The sequence below is a fragment of the Opisthorchis viverrini genome, assembly GCF_000715545.1.
Source record: "Opisthorchis viverrini unplaced genomic scaffold opera_v5_463, whole genome shotgun sequence".
NCBI lineage: Eukaryota > Metazoa > Platyhelminthes > Trematoda > Opisthorchiida > Opisthorchiidae > Opisthorchis > Opisthorchis viverrini.
The window spans coordinates 112,695-130,238 of NW_008752117.1; the positions used below are offsets into that span (position 1 = coordinate 112,695).

General features: G+C 43.5%; 1 protein-coding gene across 1 annotated transcript in view; it reads left to right on the forward strand.

Moving 5' to 3' along the window:
• T265_11189 (hypothetical protein) overlaps positions 1–17,544 on the forward strand; it is a gene marked incomplete at both ends in the record, with an annotated part of 86,444 nt that overhangs the window by 61,451 nt on the left and 7,449 nt on the right. Inside the window, one exon of the mRNA XM_009177784.1 lies at positions 8,507–8,697. Within this exon, the coding sequence (XP_009176048.1) occupies positions 8,507–8,697 (191 nt within the window). The remainder of the gene's footprint in view (positions 1–8,506; positions 8,698–17,544) is intronic.

The following is a 17,544-nucleotide window of genomic DNA, read 5'->3' on the forward strand; positions in this document are numbered from 1 at the left end:
ATTTAAACAGTCGGGCCGATCAGGCAAATCCACAAAAAATTTGTTAAGCCATGTGAGTAAGTAGTTTGGTTGGGTTTTAAGGCAGTCAGGGAAAGAATTCCTGAAATGTTTTATGATTGGCTGAGTGTTCAGTCTGTTGTTGCTGTTTGTGGCTAGTGGTCGTCTCTGTCTGTGATGTGAATTTTAGATCTCGTTTCAGGATGTCCATATTTTCTGAATCTTTCCTTGCCCGTGTCTAGTGCACGCGCAGTAGCGTATATTTACGCTTGGATCCTTGGCGATTTCCACCGCACCGATCACCAGTCTCTGTGATGTGAATTTTAGATCTCGTTTCAGGATGTCCATATTTTCTGAATCTTTCCTTGCCCGTGTCTAGTGCACGCGCTGCCAGTAGCGTATCTCGAAGTACTGTTTGATGTTCACCTACTTTTTCGGTGCAACATTAGTGCAATCCGTATTTTCACGGATTCTGATGTGCCGTTCCATGGCTGTCTAAAAACCTATATAAACCTTCGTGTAGTCGTTACATTTAATTTTGTATACAGGGTTTTTTTGTCCCATCAACCAAAAAGCGAATATTCATACGCACCAACACCGAGCATAAAGTCTTTCTCTTCTGGAATGCTACTCTAGTGATAGCCGTATCCAGTAGCCATCTAATGATGTCAGGTATCCCTGTTTTGTACGAACAATTTTCACGAATCTGGTCTTCCTTTCTCGATTGTTTATTCTCTCTGAATGTAAGTGAAGGGCGTTTGGCTTATCGTAAATAGAGAGGTTGTATTTTCAAGACCTCCTAAGCATGCACGCAGAATATTATCGCACTCGTCGTCCTAGAATCGCCATTCCGCTGTAAGTTTTTGGGCAGCCAGCAACGGCAAACGGTGCAGCGAAGGAGTCACTGGATTCGTCCTGGTTGATCCCGAGTTCACGTTTTACAAGGATGCGTGAAAACAAAATTGCTGTTGAAAACACATTAACTCAATTCACTTCCAGACGCCCAAATAAAACAAACAGGCTATATTGTTCGCGCGAGCCTTCCTTATTTTTAAGACTATTTTCATCAAAACGAGGAATACTATTGGAACACTGATAATACTTTCAGCTTGTATGGCTTGTAAGGGTTTACCATCGCTTCCTGATCAAAACAGGATAAAAGGAACTCTTGGTACGCGGATCACCCAGTGAATAAACGAGGTCTCTGAATAAGCAATGACATTGGTTGTTACGGTGAAAGCCCCGGATTTGCTAGGCAATGTGAGCAGATAAATCTGCACTACTTGGTGAGATAAAGTAGTGTGTAATTGGAATAAACATATAGAAATCCATCTTGGTCAAATTCGTTCGTCCGCTTGTCTTACACTCGCGTGGGGTTATATGAGAATCGCATTGAAAAGTTACACGTAATGGATGTGCCTGTATCCATTCTTACAATTCAATGAGTGGAATTTTATTAGCACTGAGTTTTGCGCAATGTGAACTATTTATCTAGTATACAAGCAAACGACAGTCTCGCACGTGTTTTCGAAGTCGACGGAGGTCAAGACTGTACAGACCTGGTGAGCAGATCGCTGTCCGGACACTTGTCTGAATTCAGAACTGTGGCCCACACAAGTCAATCCCGATTAGAATCAAGCTTCCTGTCCATGGAAAAAAGCATCCAAATGCTGTTGTGATAACTGACACTCCATCGAATATGGATTATCTTCCAAACTCTGCTTGCCTTGTTTAGGCTCCATGCCTCACTCTGCCTGTTGACCTTAATTCAAGTGTCATTTGTGTTCCCATTCAAGCATACGTTTACCACGCGCACCGAGTTGCGTGTGAAAGCAAAGTTCCAGCGGAGAATACAATGACCTTCGCCTACGACAATCTTGCAAACAATCCCAAATAAATATCGCGCATACTTTTGCTAACTGATGGCAACTTGTCTCTAGGAAACGCGTTTCGTTGTTTCCCTTTAACACATCTCTTTCCGGAGCCGTATTTCTCACGGGTGCAATTCACGGTTGAAGTTGGTTTGCAGAAAATTATTGGATTTCGTGCGCCACCCAAGATTTTACCTCAGAATTTCCTGTATACGCCATAGAACTCTGGTACAAGCAGCCTATCTTAAGAGATCCAATTGCAGCAATTGTGGTATATCTTCGCTGATGAAAAGTAAGTTTGAAATACGTGTCAGTAGTCCGACACTGGCAGTGTTGAGTCCATTATTCCACACATAGTTGTAACTGAATTCTACCCGTATCGCAATAGTGCCCAAAGATATCAACATTGGTGGTGTCAAGGGATATTCTGTACCTCTAATTGTTAGTTTCACAATTCCTGTGAAATTGTTTCAAGGTATCCCTATCAGTTCTAATATTTTAGTTTTAAACTCGGAGCTTTCGTACTTCGGGCTCAAAATTCTGCGCTCACTGCGGACTAATATCACCTCACTGACTTCTGTGAATGCGGATGAAACTAAGCAAATGATTTTTCAATGTTCCAAGGTTAGACGTGTCCTGCAATTATCCAAGGTGTGACTCGACATTGGGGATCCTATTTTCCATAAGAGACGAATTATTCCATTTGGATTGCGGGAAGCTGTTCGTCAAGCATTAACTTCAGTGCGTGGGAAAGACATACTGACTCATGCCAAGTCATCCAATTGGACAACTTCGATGGTTACACCACTATAGGCTGATGGCGTTAGTCCGAGCATTTGTGGAGACTACCAGCTAAAGCTAGATACGTGGTTACTACAACTTAAATGAAATACAGAGGATCCCAACGATGAAGTGTATCCTTTATCAGGTTCAGTTATATTCTGGAAAACGATCCAGACGATGTCTATCATCAAACACCACTGGGTGAAGCCTCTAGTAATCCTACCGTGTTTAACACACGTAATGGTTTATCCCGAAACAATTTTCCTCACTTTGGGGCGAATATTTCATTAGGTCTATTTCAATAAGTTATGGATGCCATTACAAAGGATTTGGAGGGAGTTGGTTAGTGCCGAGATGATGACATGGAACACGCTCCTGATGAAGCTACTCATTCTATGAGGTCGCGTGGGGTTATATGAGAATCGCATTGAAAAGTTACACGTAATGGATGTGCCTGTATCCATTCTTACAATTCAATGAGTGGAATTTTATTAGCACTGAGTTTTGCCGCAATGTGACTATTTATCTAGTATACAAGCAAACGACAGTCTCGCACGTGTTTTCGAAGTCGACGGAGGTCAAGACTGTACAGACCTGGTGAGCAGATCGCTGTCCGGACACTTGTCTGAATTCAGAACTGTGGCCCACACAAGTCAATCCCGATTAGAATCAAGCTTCCTGTCCATGGAAAAAAGCATCCAAATGCTGTTGTGATAACTGACACTCCATCGAATATGGATTATCTTCCAAACTCTGCTTGCCTTGTTTAGGCTCCATGCCTCACTCTGCCTGTTGACCTTAATTCAAGTGTCATTTGTGTTCCCATTCAAGCATACGTTTACCACGCGCACCGAGTTGCGTGTGAAAGCAAAGTTCCAGCGGAGAATACAATGACCTTCGCCTACGACAATCTTGCAAACAATCCCAAATAAATATCGCGCATACTTTTGCTAACTGATGGCAACTTGTCTCTAGGAAACGCGTTTCGTTGTTTCCCTTTAACACATCTCTTTCCGGAGCCGTATTTCTCACGGGTGCAATTCACGGTTGAAGTTGGTTTGCAGAAAATTATTGGATTTTGTGCGCCACCCAAGATTTTACCTCAGAATTTCCTGTATACGCCATAGAACTCTGGTACAAGCAGCCTATCTTAAGAGATCCAATTGCAGCAATTGTGGTATATCTTCGCTGATGAAAAGTAAGTTTGAAATACGTGTCAGTAGTCCGACACTGGCAGTGTTGAGTCCATTATTCCACACATAGTTGTAACTGAATTCTACCCGTATCGCAATAGTGCCCAAAGATATCAACATTGGTGGTGTCAAGGGATATTCTGTACCTCTAATTGTTAGTTTCACAATTCCTGTGAAATTGTTTCAAGGTATCCCTATCAGTTCTAATATTTTAGTAACTCACTCGGAGCTTTCGTACTTCGGGCTCAAAATTCTGCGCTCACTGCGGACTAATATCACCTCACTGACTTCTGTGAATGCGGATGAAACTAAGCAAATGATTTTTCAATGTTCCAAGGTTAGACGTGTCCTGCAATTATCCAAGGTGTGACTCGACATTGGGGATCCTATTTTCCATAAGAGACGAATTATTCCATTTGGATTGCGGGAAGCTGTTCGTCAAGCATTAACTTCAGTGCGTGGGAAAGACATACTGACTCATGCCAAGTCATCCAATTGGACAACTTCGATGGTTACACCACTATAGGCTGATGGCGTTAGTCCGAGCATTTGTGGAGACTACCAGCTAAAGCTAGATACGTGGTTACTACAACTTAAATGAAATACAGAGGATCCCAACGATGAAGTGTATCCTTTATCAGGTTCAGTTATATTCTGGAAAACGATCCAGACGATGTCTATCATCAAACACCACTGGGTGAAGCCTCTAGTAATCCTACCGTGTTTAACACACGTAATGGTTTATCCCGAAACAATTTTCCTCACTTTGGGGCGAATATTTCATTAGGTCTATTTCAATAAGTTATGGATGCCATTACAAAGGATTTGGAGGGAGTTGGTTAGTGCCGAGATGATGACATGGAACACGCTCCTGATGAAGCTACTCATTCTATGAGGCTGTCGGCATTAATGAAGCGATTTTCTGGGTTCAGTGTAGCTATTCACCCTGATAAATACACTATGGTTTTCTATCATTTTCGTGCCTTGGATGCACTGCATGTGGCCGCTATAAAAAAACCGATAAAACAATCTATCACCTTTGTTAAATGAGCCTTCATCAACCAGTTTACAAGAGCTGCTTTCAGCTCTAGGAGCACTTCCGTAATACTCACGTTTTATTACTAATTTCGCCAGAGATACAAGTTGCCTGTTTGATGTCGTACATTTCAACCAGTATAAGACGTTGCGTACCACGCTCCATGAGCGTCAAAATGTAGCTGTTTTGAAACTATTTTACACGAAACACCATTCGGCTATCATGCCTCTCCCGCTAGAATGGAAGCAATCCTTGAGCAGTGTGGTAGGCCAGTGATCTGCATTACCCGATTACTCTCAAAAGCCGAATGTGACTATCCTCAGGCACGACGTGAAGCACTTGTTATATTGTGTTGTCTAGCGGCTCAATGAGTATCTTTTCGGATCAGACTTCACTCTTGCTATTGATCATGATGCCTTAGATTTCTTGTATATTCCTAAAAAATCATTAGCGCAGCTCCCTGCCACTGAATTCGTACACCTGCACGATTGTTCATCGCAGTGCAAAAATGTTTTTAACGTGAATTTCTCCTCTAGAAATCCATCATGAGATTCGGATACAAACAAGTGAGATTGTTTATTGTTTCAACCATTACTAGTCAAGCGGGATGGCCTTGTTACTGATACTAAGATATATTCCTCTCCCATTTGTTTTGCGTTGAAACTTGGCTGGGAGCAACAGTAGTGACCAAAATTTCCTGTATTTACTGTCGCCGCCAAGCCTTGTCCATTGTCCAGAATGTTTTGTGCTTTGAGCGTAGCGTTATCATTCCATTGACTCAGCGACGGGCTGTTCTAATAGATGACGCTCTGGTCATCTGAGTGTTGACAAAATGATATCCCTGGCATGCTTGTCATGTTGATGGTCGGAACTGGATTCTGCCATCATATACACTGCTAACAATTGTGTTAAATGTGCACCAATAATGCATAACGAGTCTTTACAGTGGCACGGTAACCAGTTATTTGTGAAAAGACTTGATCGAGTTAATGGCGAATACTGCGATCCTGTTTTCGGTAAATACTCTAATTTACTTGTTACGGGCGCGTATACACGATGGCCTGAAATGTTTCCAAACTAAGTCTCTAAGTGCCAAACTCATGCAGCAAACATTGAACAAAGTATTCAGCCATGGATGTGCCCAATCGATTTTAAGTAACTGACAATGACACATACTCCATTGCAGAATCCCTCGAGTAATGGGTAAGGGGCGTTGGATGTCGACATTGAGTTACTGGTCCGCGACTTCCCCAATCAAATGGGCTTGCTGAGAACTTTTATCCGAACATTGAAGTCCGCCATCACTCCATTCTCGCCTGCTTGTTTTGTGGACTTGGATCACGGGATTAATAATTTTCAAATGCAACACCGGAATAACATTCATTCCGTTAATGGGGAGAGTCCCGCGCTTTCATTCAAATCTGGCTCTTTTAGTACAAGTCTTGACTGTTCGAAAACGACTGCAATTACATTTTTTTCGGATGTAATGGTTTACGACGTGCTACACGAAAAATACTCTCATCAACTGGTAAACTGTGGACTACACAACCGTGCGGCTGCATTTTCTGGTGCTCCGCCTTTGAAAGAGTTTTCATGGATCTATTCTATCTTACACCGTTGATCTGCTTGATTGCTTGATCGCTTGCTCTCCGCAATTGGCTCCGCTCTTGGGCCTACTTTATTTTTATTATGCGTAAACGGTATACACGAGCTCGTGGGCAATAAAATCACTTTATTCGCGGACGATATCAAGATATGGTCAAGCAGACGCACGATTGAACACAGTCACCGAGTGCAAAACGATCTCGATACACTTTATGATTGGTCACTGAAAAACAGACTACCGTTTAATCTACAAAAATGTAGAATGCTCCGTGTACGGAAGCCCTTTGCATATAACTGTACGATGGGTCCACAACCATTTTCTTGGAAGAAAAAGATCTGGACGTGTGGGTTAGCAGCTGTTTAAATAACTCCTTGCAATGCACAGCCGTCTACAAGCGGACCTCACAAGTCCTGTCGCCCGTAAAACGGATTTTTGGTCTTTTCGCTCGACTGGCACTGCCCCGCGTAATCAATAACCTCATCCGACCAACCATGGAGTACGCTATACCACCTTGGTCACCATGGCTTCAAAAAGATATAATTCTTCTACAGCGAATATATCATCGAGCCACGAAGCTGGTAACTGGATTTCATAAGAAACCATACGAAGGCAGGATTGCCAGTATCAACCCATTTGACTTCTACTATCGGTGCATCAGGGGAAACCTAATTCTAACATATAATGTACTGAAGATGCCTAATCATCCGCAGAAAAATCTTTTTGTCCGACTTCCATCCACAGCCATACACAATTTCGAGTCACTGATGACGAGTTTACCTTTATTAGCGTTGGCAAACATACAGTACGACAGTTGTAAATAATTCTAGCCAGTTAACAAATTTTGTACGACAAAAGTGAGGACGTTCATGTGTAACGAAAATAAGAAGAGTAATGCCTAATCATCCGCAGAAAAATCTTTTTGTCCGACTTCCATCCACAGCCATACACAATTTCGAGTCACTGATGACGAGTTTACCTTTATTAGCGTTGGCAAACATACAGTACGACAGTTGTAAATAATTCTAGCCAGTTAACAAATTTTGTACGACAAAAGTGAGGACGTTCATGTGTAACGAAAATAATAAATGAAGAGTAATCATTCGGGTGTAGTACCGTGCTACTCAGAAGAAACACGACGTGTGGGTTAACGCTCAATTATAGACAAGAGCGGTCGGAATGCAAGGATTTGACCCGAACCATAGCCCCTCCAATCAGCAAGTTTGCGCCCTAACCACTGAACTGCTTAGTCCGTCATTTAGGTTAGATAACCTACAGGCTATGGAAACAAATGGCAGTTCACATATAGCTTGTCCCGCGAAATGCCAGCTAGCTTGCCGAACTTCGTTGCATTTCACAGATGACGAAATGCATCTGTCATCTCGATAAATACACCGAATTTTATAACAACATGTTTTTTCAAAAGTGACCCGACTGAATCTCTCTGTGGGGACTTTTACTCAAAATTTTGCCGTATTTAATCACGTGACCTAACACTGTTCTCTTTTTCACCTATTCTGTTGTTTCAGTCTTGTTTCAGTGTGTATGGTGGACTGGGTCATTGCACTAATCGCGGCCCACCCAGGAAAACAGGAATGCTAAAACGTTTGTCAGTTACAGGTGATTGAGTACGGGGACACTTATTCTTCCAGTGGCCAGACGCGCCACACATGTAAGCACCGGCTGCTTTGAGCGTGCCCCCTGATACCGTCTTCGCGGCTCCAAGCTGTTCCGAGAGGTAATTTACTCTGGGCTGCAGTTTCTCCACTAGTGAACCATCCCTCATCTCGTGCGACTGCAATGCGGCCACTGGTGCCTCGGGCAGTTTTGGTGGTAACCCAAATTGGGCGCTAAGCGCCGGCTGCACATCTTCGACGAACTGGTCGGAAAGCAACTAGTGGCGCGACGCTCCGTCCAGTCACGGGAAGGCGCGATCCAACGACTGCTCTATGTCGGCAAACAACACAAACGGGCCAGATCCAGATACCATCCTGGTTGTATTGAACCGCCTCGTAGCTTCCAGACGGTCGGCTCGCGTGTCGAACTCCACTGGAAGGACCCCGTTTGCGGTGGCTTAGTCCATCTTCAAGAACCTCGTCTGGCCGCATCCAGGGCCGCCTTCGCCCAGCCCATGGGGAGGATCTTCAGCGTCGCGAACTGAATCCGGTCTGTCTTCAGTCCGGCGGCATTCACGGCCAAATCAAAGTACTCCAGGTTGGTTCGAACATCCCCATCCTCAAAGGGTTGTGACCACGGAACCTTGATCCTTATTCTGGTCACAGCACTAACTAGGAGGATGAGGGCCTTCGCTGCGGAGTATTTTATTACGAAATGTCAAATGACAAGTCACAGTCTATGGGACAGTAAAGCAAACCTCTCATATGCATCATAATTAGAAAAAGTAAACAGCCATCTTCAATTAAACGCGTCTTGCTGAACGTTCCTGGTTATCCTTTGAGTGTTTCTCGAGTCCAAGCAAATGATACAACTCGAGTCTAAGCGAGTTTACAGGAAGATAACATAGTAATCTCATGTCTGCCCCAATGGTATTATCACGGTTACGTTAGCGATCCATGAGTATATCAGATGAAGAATGATTATATTAGTTGCCTGAAAATATCCGATAACTCGTCAATCAAGGAGCCTGTCAACAATATGTGACTATGTGATGTGAATGAGAGCTAATAGCTTTACTGATGGGCAGTTCTTGGCCCAACATTTACCTGGTTGTTCCGTAGGCGAATTAAGGAACGACAACCAGACTGATCTAGTGGAGAGTTTATTCTCACAAAATGAAACAAATAATTTTAAGCACAGGTTTGAAATTGTTCGCATTCGTACTAAGAACGTGAGCATAAAAAGGTTATTTTGAAAGCTTCAGCACATCAGAAGGCTCGGCATGCATAACATCCTCTGATTCGATATACCATACCGTCAAGTATGAGCTGGTCTCAGGGTTACCATCTCTTGGATTCCAACAGCCAATTGACCTCGAGCATTTTTTGACATGTAAAAGCATACAATGGTTAATGTTAGTAAAAAAAGTCCATCAGCACAATACGATCTCAATTGTGTTGTCTGAGCTGCTTGAATGTTTACATGTCTAATTTTCTGTTGGGTAGATCACTTCAGTTCGTACCAGACGTCGAAGGTGGGCCAGTGAACGCGATACTCAACAGTCGTAGGACTTAAGGCTGAGTCTTCCACATGCGCCAGCAACGACTATGTAACTGCATTCTTTACGAAAAAAACCCGCGCAACCAGTGAATCGTTGACCGGATATTGTGTCAAAAGCGGCGGACAATATCACAGAAAAGTGGATAAAATTACGAGTGAATATTTGAGACTCCAAGTTACATATTGACTGGTCACCAAATGATCATGACCTCTTTGGAGGAACCGTACTCAATATGAGCTACTTTCTGCCAAAACTCATAGCTTTTGCGTCGTTCAATTTGGATACATCTAATCAATGACCCAAAAAAAACGAAGAATGACGGTACGTTTACAGGTGTTTCACTGTCATCGGCATAGGAAGCGTCATCACCGCGGAAGACCAATAGCTGCTGAAACCCTTGCAATTCAACTTTTGGATTGGCTGGCATTTTAGCAACCAGATACCGAAGTACCTGTAAATTCAACCGAGGTGGAACTGTCTCGACATATTTTCAGTGCTTGTACCGGTCAAACAAAATGCATTCTAAAATTGCTCGTACCGACTTATGTGTTCTGTCCCATTGCTTTTAAAAGCTTCAGTTTGCGCAGCAGTTAACCTGTCTGATGCTCACAGCACTACAGTTGAACACAATCAGCTGATATTCAAAGTGACAAAGTAGCAGTATTAATGGTGGGAACATAATAATAATAGTGATACTTTAGCTGCAGCACAGCTTTGGTATACAGGGGCCATGTTGCTCGAGGGAAGCACAAGGCCTGAGCAATCGACGGTTAGCCCAAGCCTGGACAGGACTCATCGAGATGCCGAGGCTCGACTGGAATTTCCGGACATAAGAACTGAATTATCATAAGCTCCCGAACAAATTGAAATTCCGGAAGCAACCTTCACGGCGGCAATGAAGTTTAACCTTTCCCTTGAGATTGACATCGGTTACCTACCATAGCTTCCAGCGTTTACATTGTGCGTTAGTTTCAAAGAAGACCTGCAGCAAGCTGTGAATGTTGCGGGAGGTTTTTGGGCTGCGAAAAAATAGTCGATTTTAATCAAGTCACGCAAACGCTTTTTCATGTTCAAACCAGCGTCTCATGAAATTTTAGATGTGTCACCACTGGTGTAACGGTGATACTACTGATCGGGAGGCACGCGAGTAGTATGTGTTGTCCGTAGAATTTCACTTTGGGTCGATTGAATAATGGAGCTCTGTTGCGGAATTCGTGGGACCACTGTGGAACATTCGCTTGGATTTGACCAACGAATGGGTGGAGACATCGAACCTCTAGGATGACGCGTTCGGGAGAAGATCTGCGTCCAGTTTTTGGATCTAAGATGCAGATTAGTGTTTTGCTTCCCTGTTCAATGGTCTGTAACCGGTCAGTTGGCATTTCCGAATAAATAACTCCACAGCAAGGGCCTTCTTCCTTTCACTGGTAGGCTCTGGCTACTGCTCAACCAAATGTCGGGTTTTGTCAGTAATAATTCGTCTAATTTTTGCCACCTTTTTGGAAGACAGCCGTGATTCCGTACATGAATTTATGTTTCTGTGAATTTTATAAGAGCCCGCGTTTGTTGGCCGGGCATGCAAACCAACTGAATCACCATGAACTACTTAGAATGCTTGAATAGCTGAATAAGTGGATCAGTTTGGGTATTCAGCTTCGCATGTCATCTAGCTTTCGAAAATTTCCGTAAGTACATCGGTGACTGCGGCGAGATAGGTTATCAAATTGTCTTTTATGTGCTAAATTGTTTCATATGGCATTGGTCAAGTACCGCAACGCTGAAGATATGCTCCCTGCTATTGCTCATGTTTAAACGTAACAACGCAATACAAACAAGCTTGCTAGTGAAATCATACTGTTTACTCGTACATTAGACTCCCGTTAATTTGACGTGAGCTTTGCACCATTTGAAGTCACCCTCTCTCTCTTGCCCATTACATTATACAGGTGTTCGGCGGCGGAACAAAATCCACTGACTTGATGAACATCGGTGATGAGGTGTGTTAAGAAAGTTTGTGAATATGGATAAGTTTTCGTTTGGTGACCGGACTTGTTCCAACCACATTCCACATTATGCTATCTGAAAAACAATTGCGTAAAAGTCATTTTTACCTCATTCCGTCACATGTGTAGGATATTCAAGTTTGAAGTGATTATCATTCAAAAATTCAGCCATTCAGTTGGCAATTTAATCATTTGCTTACTTCTCAGGAAACACTGCCTTCTATGCTGAGATGGAATGAAACAGCATGAACGGTAACATATTCCAGGATAAGCGAGATCTTATGAGTTTCAGAAGTGCTTGGTAAACAATCGGTAGTTTTCATTTAAGCAGTGCTTCGATTTTGACACAAAAGCTTCATCAGGCCAACTGAGCAGGTCACCAAATCGGTCATATTATCAGAGCGGGGAACCATTCAGTGACCCTACTTCTGATGATCAAACTGGATCAGTGTTGAGTGAGGATTAAGGCTAGTGTCGGTTACTGTGGTTGTCAGAATCTTACTTTGGTGGATTGGAGGAGTTTCTAATAACATCTGACCCGGTTTGGTTCATTCGTGTTCCATTTCAGGGTGCACTGGCAGAATGTCCTTGTTATTTGTAAGGTTGTGAGTGCTCCGCCAATTTGGTTTATGCGGCTGGGCGGAAGTCATGTGGAATTCAAAGGATGGGTACTCTTCCCTCTGATGAATGCGAACCAACACGTGTCATCTCGACTGATCCAAAACCATTTCTTTGCACGCCTGTCAAATCAACACCTTCTATGATGTTAACACTGGGATGCTTGGCAAGGTCTTTTGTCAAGGATATCAGCCACGTGGACAGTGTCCTCGCCTCAAAACCTCAAACTTTGCTTAATCTTTTCAAGTAACAATATCTAGTGCGAATACGGCAACTGCCGAATCTTTCAGTAACGGTTGATATTTATCTAAGTTTTCTGGAGGCCTGTTCATATTTCTATCATGCTTTCCGATTCTGGTGTGTAGTTCCCTGGTTGTCTGTCCTACATAGATATTGATGCAGTCATTACGCCTAGTGTTGAATACGCATACTCCGGTTCAGTTTGCCGAGATTGAAACGTTTACTCGCGCCAGTGCACAGCACGAAGCATTCTCTCTTTCGAAAGCTATTCTTATATAACTCGTCTTCAGAATTCTTTGAATGACCCCGGATGTCCCTGGTTTATATGGAATAACAACGGTCCCGATTCTTTCCTTGTTGGGTTTCTATACCGGTAGCATCACCTTTCGAAATTCAGGCTAGCTAGCTAGGTTTACACGTGCCCGAAATTTGTTGTTGCTTCAATTTTGGCCGCTGTCCGATTAGCTGCTTCTGAGCACACGGCCCTTACACGCTTAAACATCGGTGAGGCTATGCTAGGGAATACCGATGTTGGATGGGCAGACGAGCAGTTCAAGACTGCCTTAGGGCCGGTTGGTTTCTCGAACATTGTGGTCTTTAGTTGACCCTAACCTTATGTGCCATGTAGTCTGTAAAGGTCTGTGGACTTGAAATTGACTGTCTCCATACTAAATTTGATCGGTGGTGGCAGTTCATTCAGATAATTAAAAACTCTCCAGCCTTTTTCCGTTTGTTTATGACAAATGTGCCATCTACATACGAACCAGGATAACTTTGGCGGGTATAGAAATCCGGCTAAAGCTCTCTGTTTAAATTATACCGTAAATATATTTGACAAAACCGGCAGCATTGGAGATATCGTTGTTAAAATCCGTGTTCTTGAGTACGAACCAATGAGTCAAAAAGCGAAGTAAGCGAGATTCAGACATGCTTTCATACCTTCCAATATTTAATCTACGTAATCTATGTTCGTTCTGAAAAGGTGGCTTTCGCCTATAACGGTCAATTGGCTATTCCTAAAGAATCCCTTTTCGGCACATGTAAACATAACGAATTCAAATCGAAAGTTGCAAGGATGCCATCTGGTTAAACAGTGGCACCCGTTTCTTTGTTGGTGAAGGCACGTGAATTATTAATGTAAGCACTAGATTTCCCGGTGAGCGGCTTTAAACACCGGCAAAGATTCTTGCTTGTTCATGCGGTGTGCAACTTATTCCGTCCAGTATCTGCCTCATCGGAATATCTGGTTTATGGATTTTAGGAAGGCCATAAAGTGGAATGGAGCTCCACCGCTGCAGTCACTCATTAGAGGAAGCATCGATGATAGATGAGTAAATTGGTGGTAAATTTCGACATTTTCATCCTGCATGCATCAACCCATCATCTAGCAAGAACTCACGGATTGCCAAAGTCGGAGAAAGTCACTCGGTACGGAGTGCTTTCTAGTCAGTTCCAAACGCAACGCATTACGATTCAAATGGTTAGTGCAGCGGAGGTTAAATGGCAGTTTTGTCGTACCGGTTCACAGGCATTCTCTCCAACATATGCAGGGATTTTAGGCAGCTATTCAAACATTAATCACACGTGTAAAACCGAAGTTGCGATCGCAAGTAAGAATTCGGTACGATTTGGCGTGCGCGAGTAATTGCCGTCGATGGATTATTTAACGGCTACATATATNGTTAACATGTACGGATGCAGATGCGCATTCGTGACACCCAGCCATTAATTCCCGTTCCCGCACCATGTGGAGCCGTGTATCTTCCGTAGATGGAAGATGAATGCCATATTTTGTGGTGATTTCGTCCTGTAAGTGAGGCCAATCTATGCTAAAGGGCCGAGAAGCCGCAGGCAGCCTTTTCATCCTTACTGGGATTCATCAGCGATGCGCATCTCGCGAACATCCAGGTAGTTTCGAAGCGCACTCTTGACGGTCGAACTGCTGCGTCCAGCAACTGTGAAGTTGGTTCCAAGCGGCGCATCGGTAGTGGGACCAGTTCACATCAAGATTGGACAAATTGCCGCGCAACCTTCAATAAACACATAGTATCTTCACGTGTTGACCGGCTCCTCGAATGACCAACTCTAAGGATGAAGTTTCACAATTCAAAGAAATTATCCTTCCTCCGACCTGTTAATGCAACTAATCTAAACTGGAAATCAGGGAATCACCGTACAACAGTTTCATCATATTTGGGAGCCATCAACAATCTGCGCCTAACAAAATTTGGAATAAATTTCCGACTGCTACGGGAGGCGTTAGAAGACCCACATATAAACTTTACCAGACCATTTCGATTTGTCGACCTAACTTACGACAAAGGGACCGTATTCCAAAAACTTCTATTACATGTGCAATTTTCTTGGGCATATTCTATAGTAAACTCATTAGATAGAGCAAGAATATTTCGAAGCCCCCAAGAGGGGCGAAACCTGTCGTAGGTTATTCAAGAGGTATCAGCATTTTTACCACTAATGTATGGCAGCTAAACAATAGCGTATTGGGTACCTCGAATATCGCCCCACTGAAATACTTAAGCAGAATTGTGCACCACCTTACAAATAAGCTGTTCAACTGGAGTCATCTGAGGCTCCTGGCAAAACCGAAGTCATGTGCAAATGAGCGTAGTTCTCAAAATCTGTCCAAGTTCGGTTCACTTAGAATGAGGTAAACGGAAACTCGGGGACGGATAACAAAGAATGACGATACCGGTAGTGAGCTGTCGAAGCATTTTCAGTAGTGTGACTTACAGAATGAACACAGTGAACACGCACGCCCCCAGAGCCTAGCTATTCACCGCTGATACATCAATGAAGATTTCATCTGGCTCATTGATTTCGGAGTGACCCTACAGTCTACTCATTAGTATTTAGCGACATGTATACGGAGTCTCTGCAATAGCCAGTTTGTAATTTATGTACCAGTGGATGCAGGGAAGCCTTTCGCCACGAAGGCGTTTATCAAAAAACACAAACTGCACCTTTTCGGATTATGGAACTGGAAATCAGTACTCTTTCATGGACCTTGTTTCAAAATAAACTATTATCATTGTTTCAAAAGAGCTTGGCTAAAATTCCGTAGTTTCTATGTGGGCAAAGTTTTGCTTCTGACACAAAAGGTTCATCAGTCCAAGTGAACAGATTACCAAATTGTCTAGGTTATAAGACAGATAGGGAACGAATCAATAAGTCCTCTTCACACTGGATCAGTGTTGAGTGTCAATTAACAGCTCTTGTCTGCTAGTGTTGTTTCAACTGTGTTCCGATCGCTTTGCGTTCCCTAATCTTGCACTCCAGTGTGCTTCGCTTCATGATTTGCCTCGGGTGCCACTGGTAGATCCTTGATGTTTGCGGGCATGTAAATTGTACGACAATTTATTTAGGGGTCATATGTCATGCTGTCTGAAAAGTTCATTGCAGACGAACTTGACTGTCTCCATACTCAATTTTATCTGCGGGCGCCACTGGGCCATATGCCGAATTAAGTCATATTTCGTGGTGCATCCTGTGTGTGCCATCTCGTGGCACTTGACTGTTAGCTTCCGTCCGAGACGCGTACGGGCAGCACAACATCAGCTTCATGGTTTATCAGGAAATTATGCCAGATTCGCTCAGACCAAACCAATGTGAGAGGCTCTGGAAAGATTCCAATTAATTCTTCCCTCTCACTACTTTATACTCCTTCCACTTAACGAGCAACCTTCCCATACACAGGACTCTGCCGCTGGAGTTGCACTAACTTTCTGGGATCCAGTTCAACGTTGAGGTTAATGGCGCCAATCTTTATACTTGGGGTCACATCTTCAGACTATGGTATTGACAGCCAATCAGCCGGGTGGCTCTCTTTACCTGGCACGTGTCGGATCGTAAAGTCATAATCTTGATACCGAGCTGCCTAGTGCGCGAGCTTTCCGCAATGAATTTTCATGATTCTGGTTCACCCGAAGGGCTTGTGACCGGTTTCTTCATGAGATTTTGTTCAAGCAGGTATGGCGCCGACTGCGATCCTTGAATGAAATGTTCAGGCAACAACAGCTGTTGCAAGGTTCCGCGCAGTCATGGCAAGGCCCGATTCAGCGACTACTGCAGGCTGGCGAAGAATACAGTCGGGTCACACCCAGGTACCATACTGAATGTCCTAAACCATCTCACGGCCTCTTGGTGGTCAGCATGTTTGTCAAGCTCCGCTGCAAGAACTTACTTTGCGGCAACCAGTCCATCCTTCCGAAGGCCCATTCCGAATGCATCCAGGGACGCCTTCACCCTGATTCTAAGGAGTATCTTCAGCGCCGCTAAATTGCTCCAGTCACTCTCTAGTCCAGCCGCCACTGCAACGAATTCAACATCAAATCAAAGAAAATTCCGCACATCCCCATCGTCAAAAGGCTCCGGCAAAGGTTACCTCAATAAAATACCCTTCTGTTTGGTCCCGATGTTTCACCAGCTCTATTTGAACAAGCTTTGAACACCACTACGGAAAATTTGGAGGGTGATGAGACGTACCAAGATGGCGCCACAGTGCACGCTGTTGATAAAACTATTCCTGATATGCGTCTGCCGTCTTTACTAATGCAATTTTCTAAGTTCAGTGTAGCTATCCACCCTAATAAATGCACCCTTTGAGATCTATCATTTGTGAATGGCAGTGGTTGTAAATTTGAAAAAAAAACGTCTATCTTCCTTACGCCGCAGTCTATGGCACACCGAAATTGGGTGCGCCGAAACTATAGGCCTTTCCAGTTGCTTTTTTAATGGGGAGTTGGTTTAAACAATTTGCACCTTCCCGTGACAAGTGGTACGCAGCATTTTGTTTAAGTGAGTGAAACGTCAAGGTCATTGACAATCGCCGATGTGCATTTTCTGCCAGTTTAAGCGACATATAACACGAAACCGCATTTTAGAATATTTTAGCATACCTCGGTGCTCCTAAAGAATAAAATAGCATCTTTGGAGTACTTAATGCAAATGCCAGCCATAGGATCAGTCGCGGGCGGTTGTTTGCTTTAGACACCTCAGCTGTGC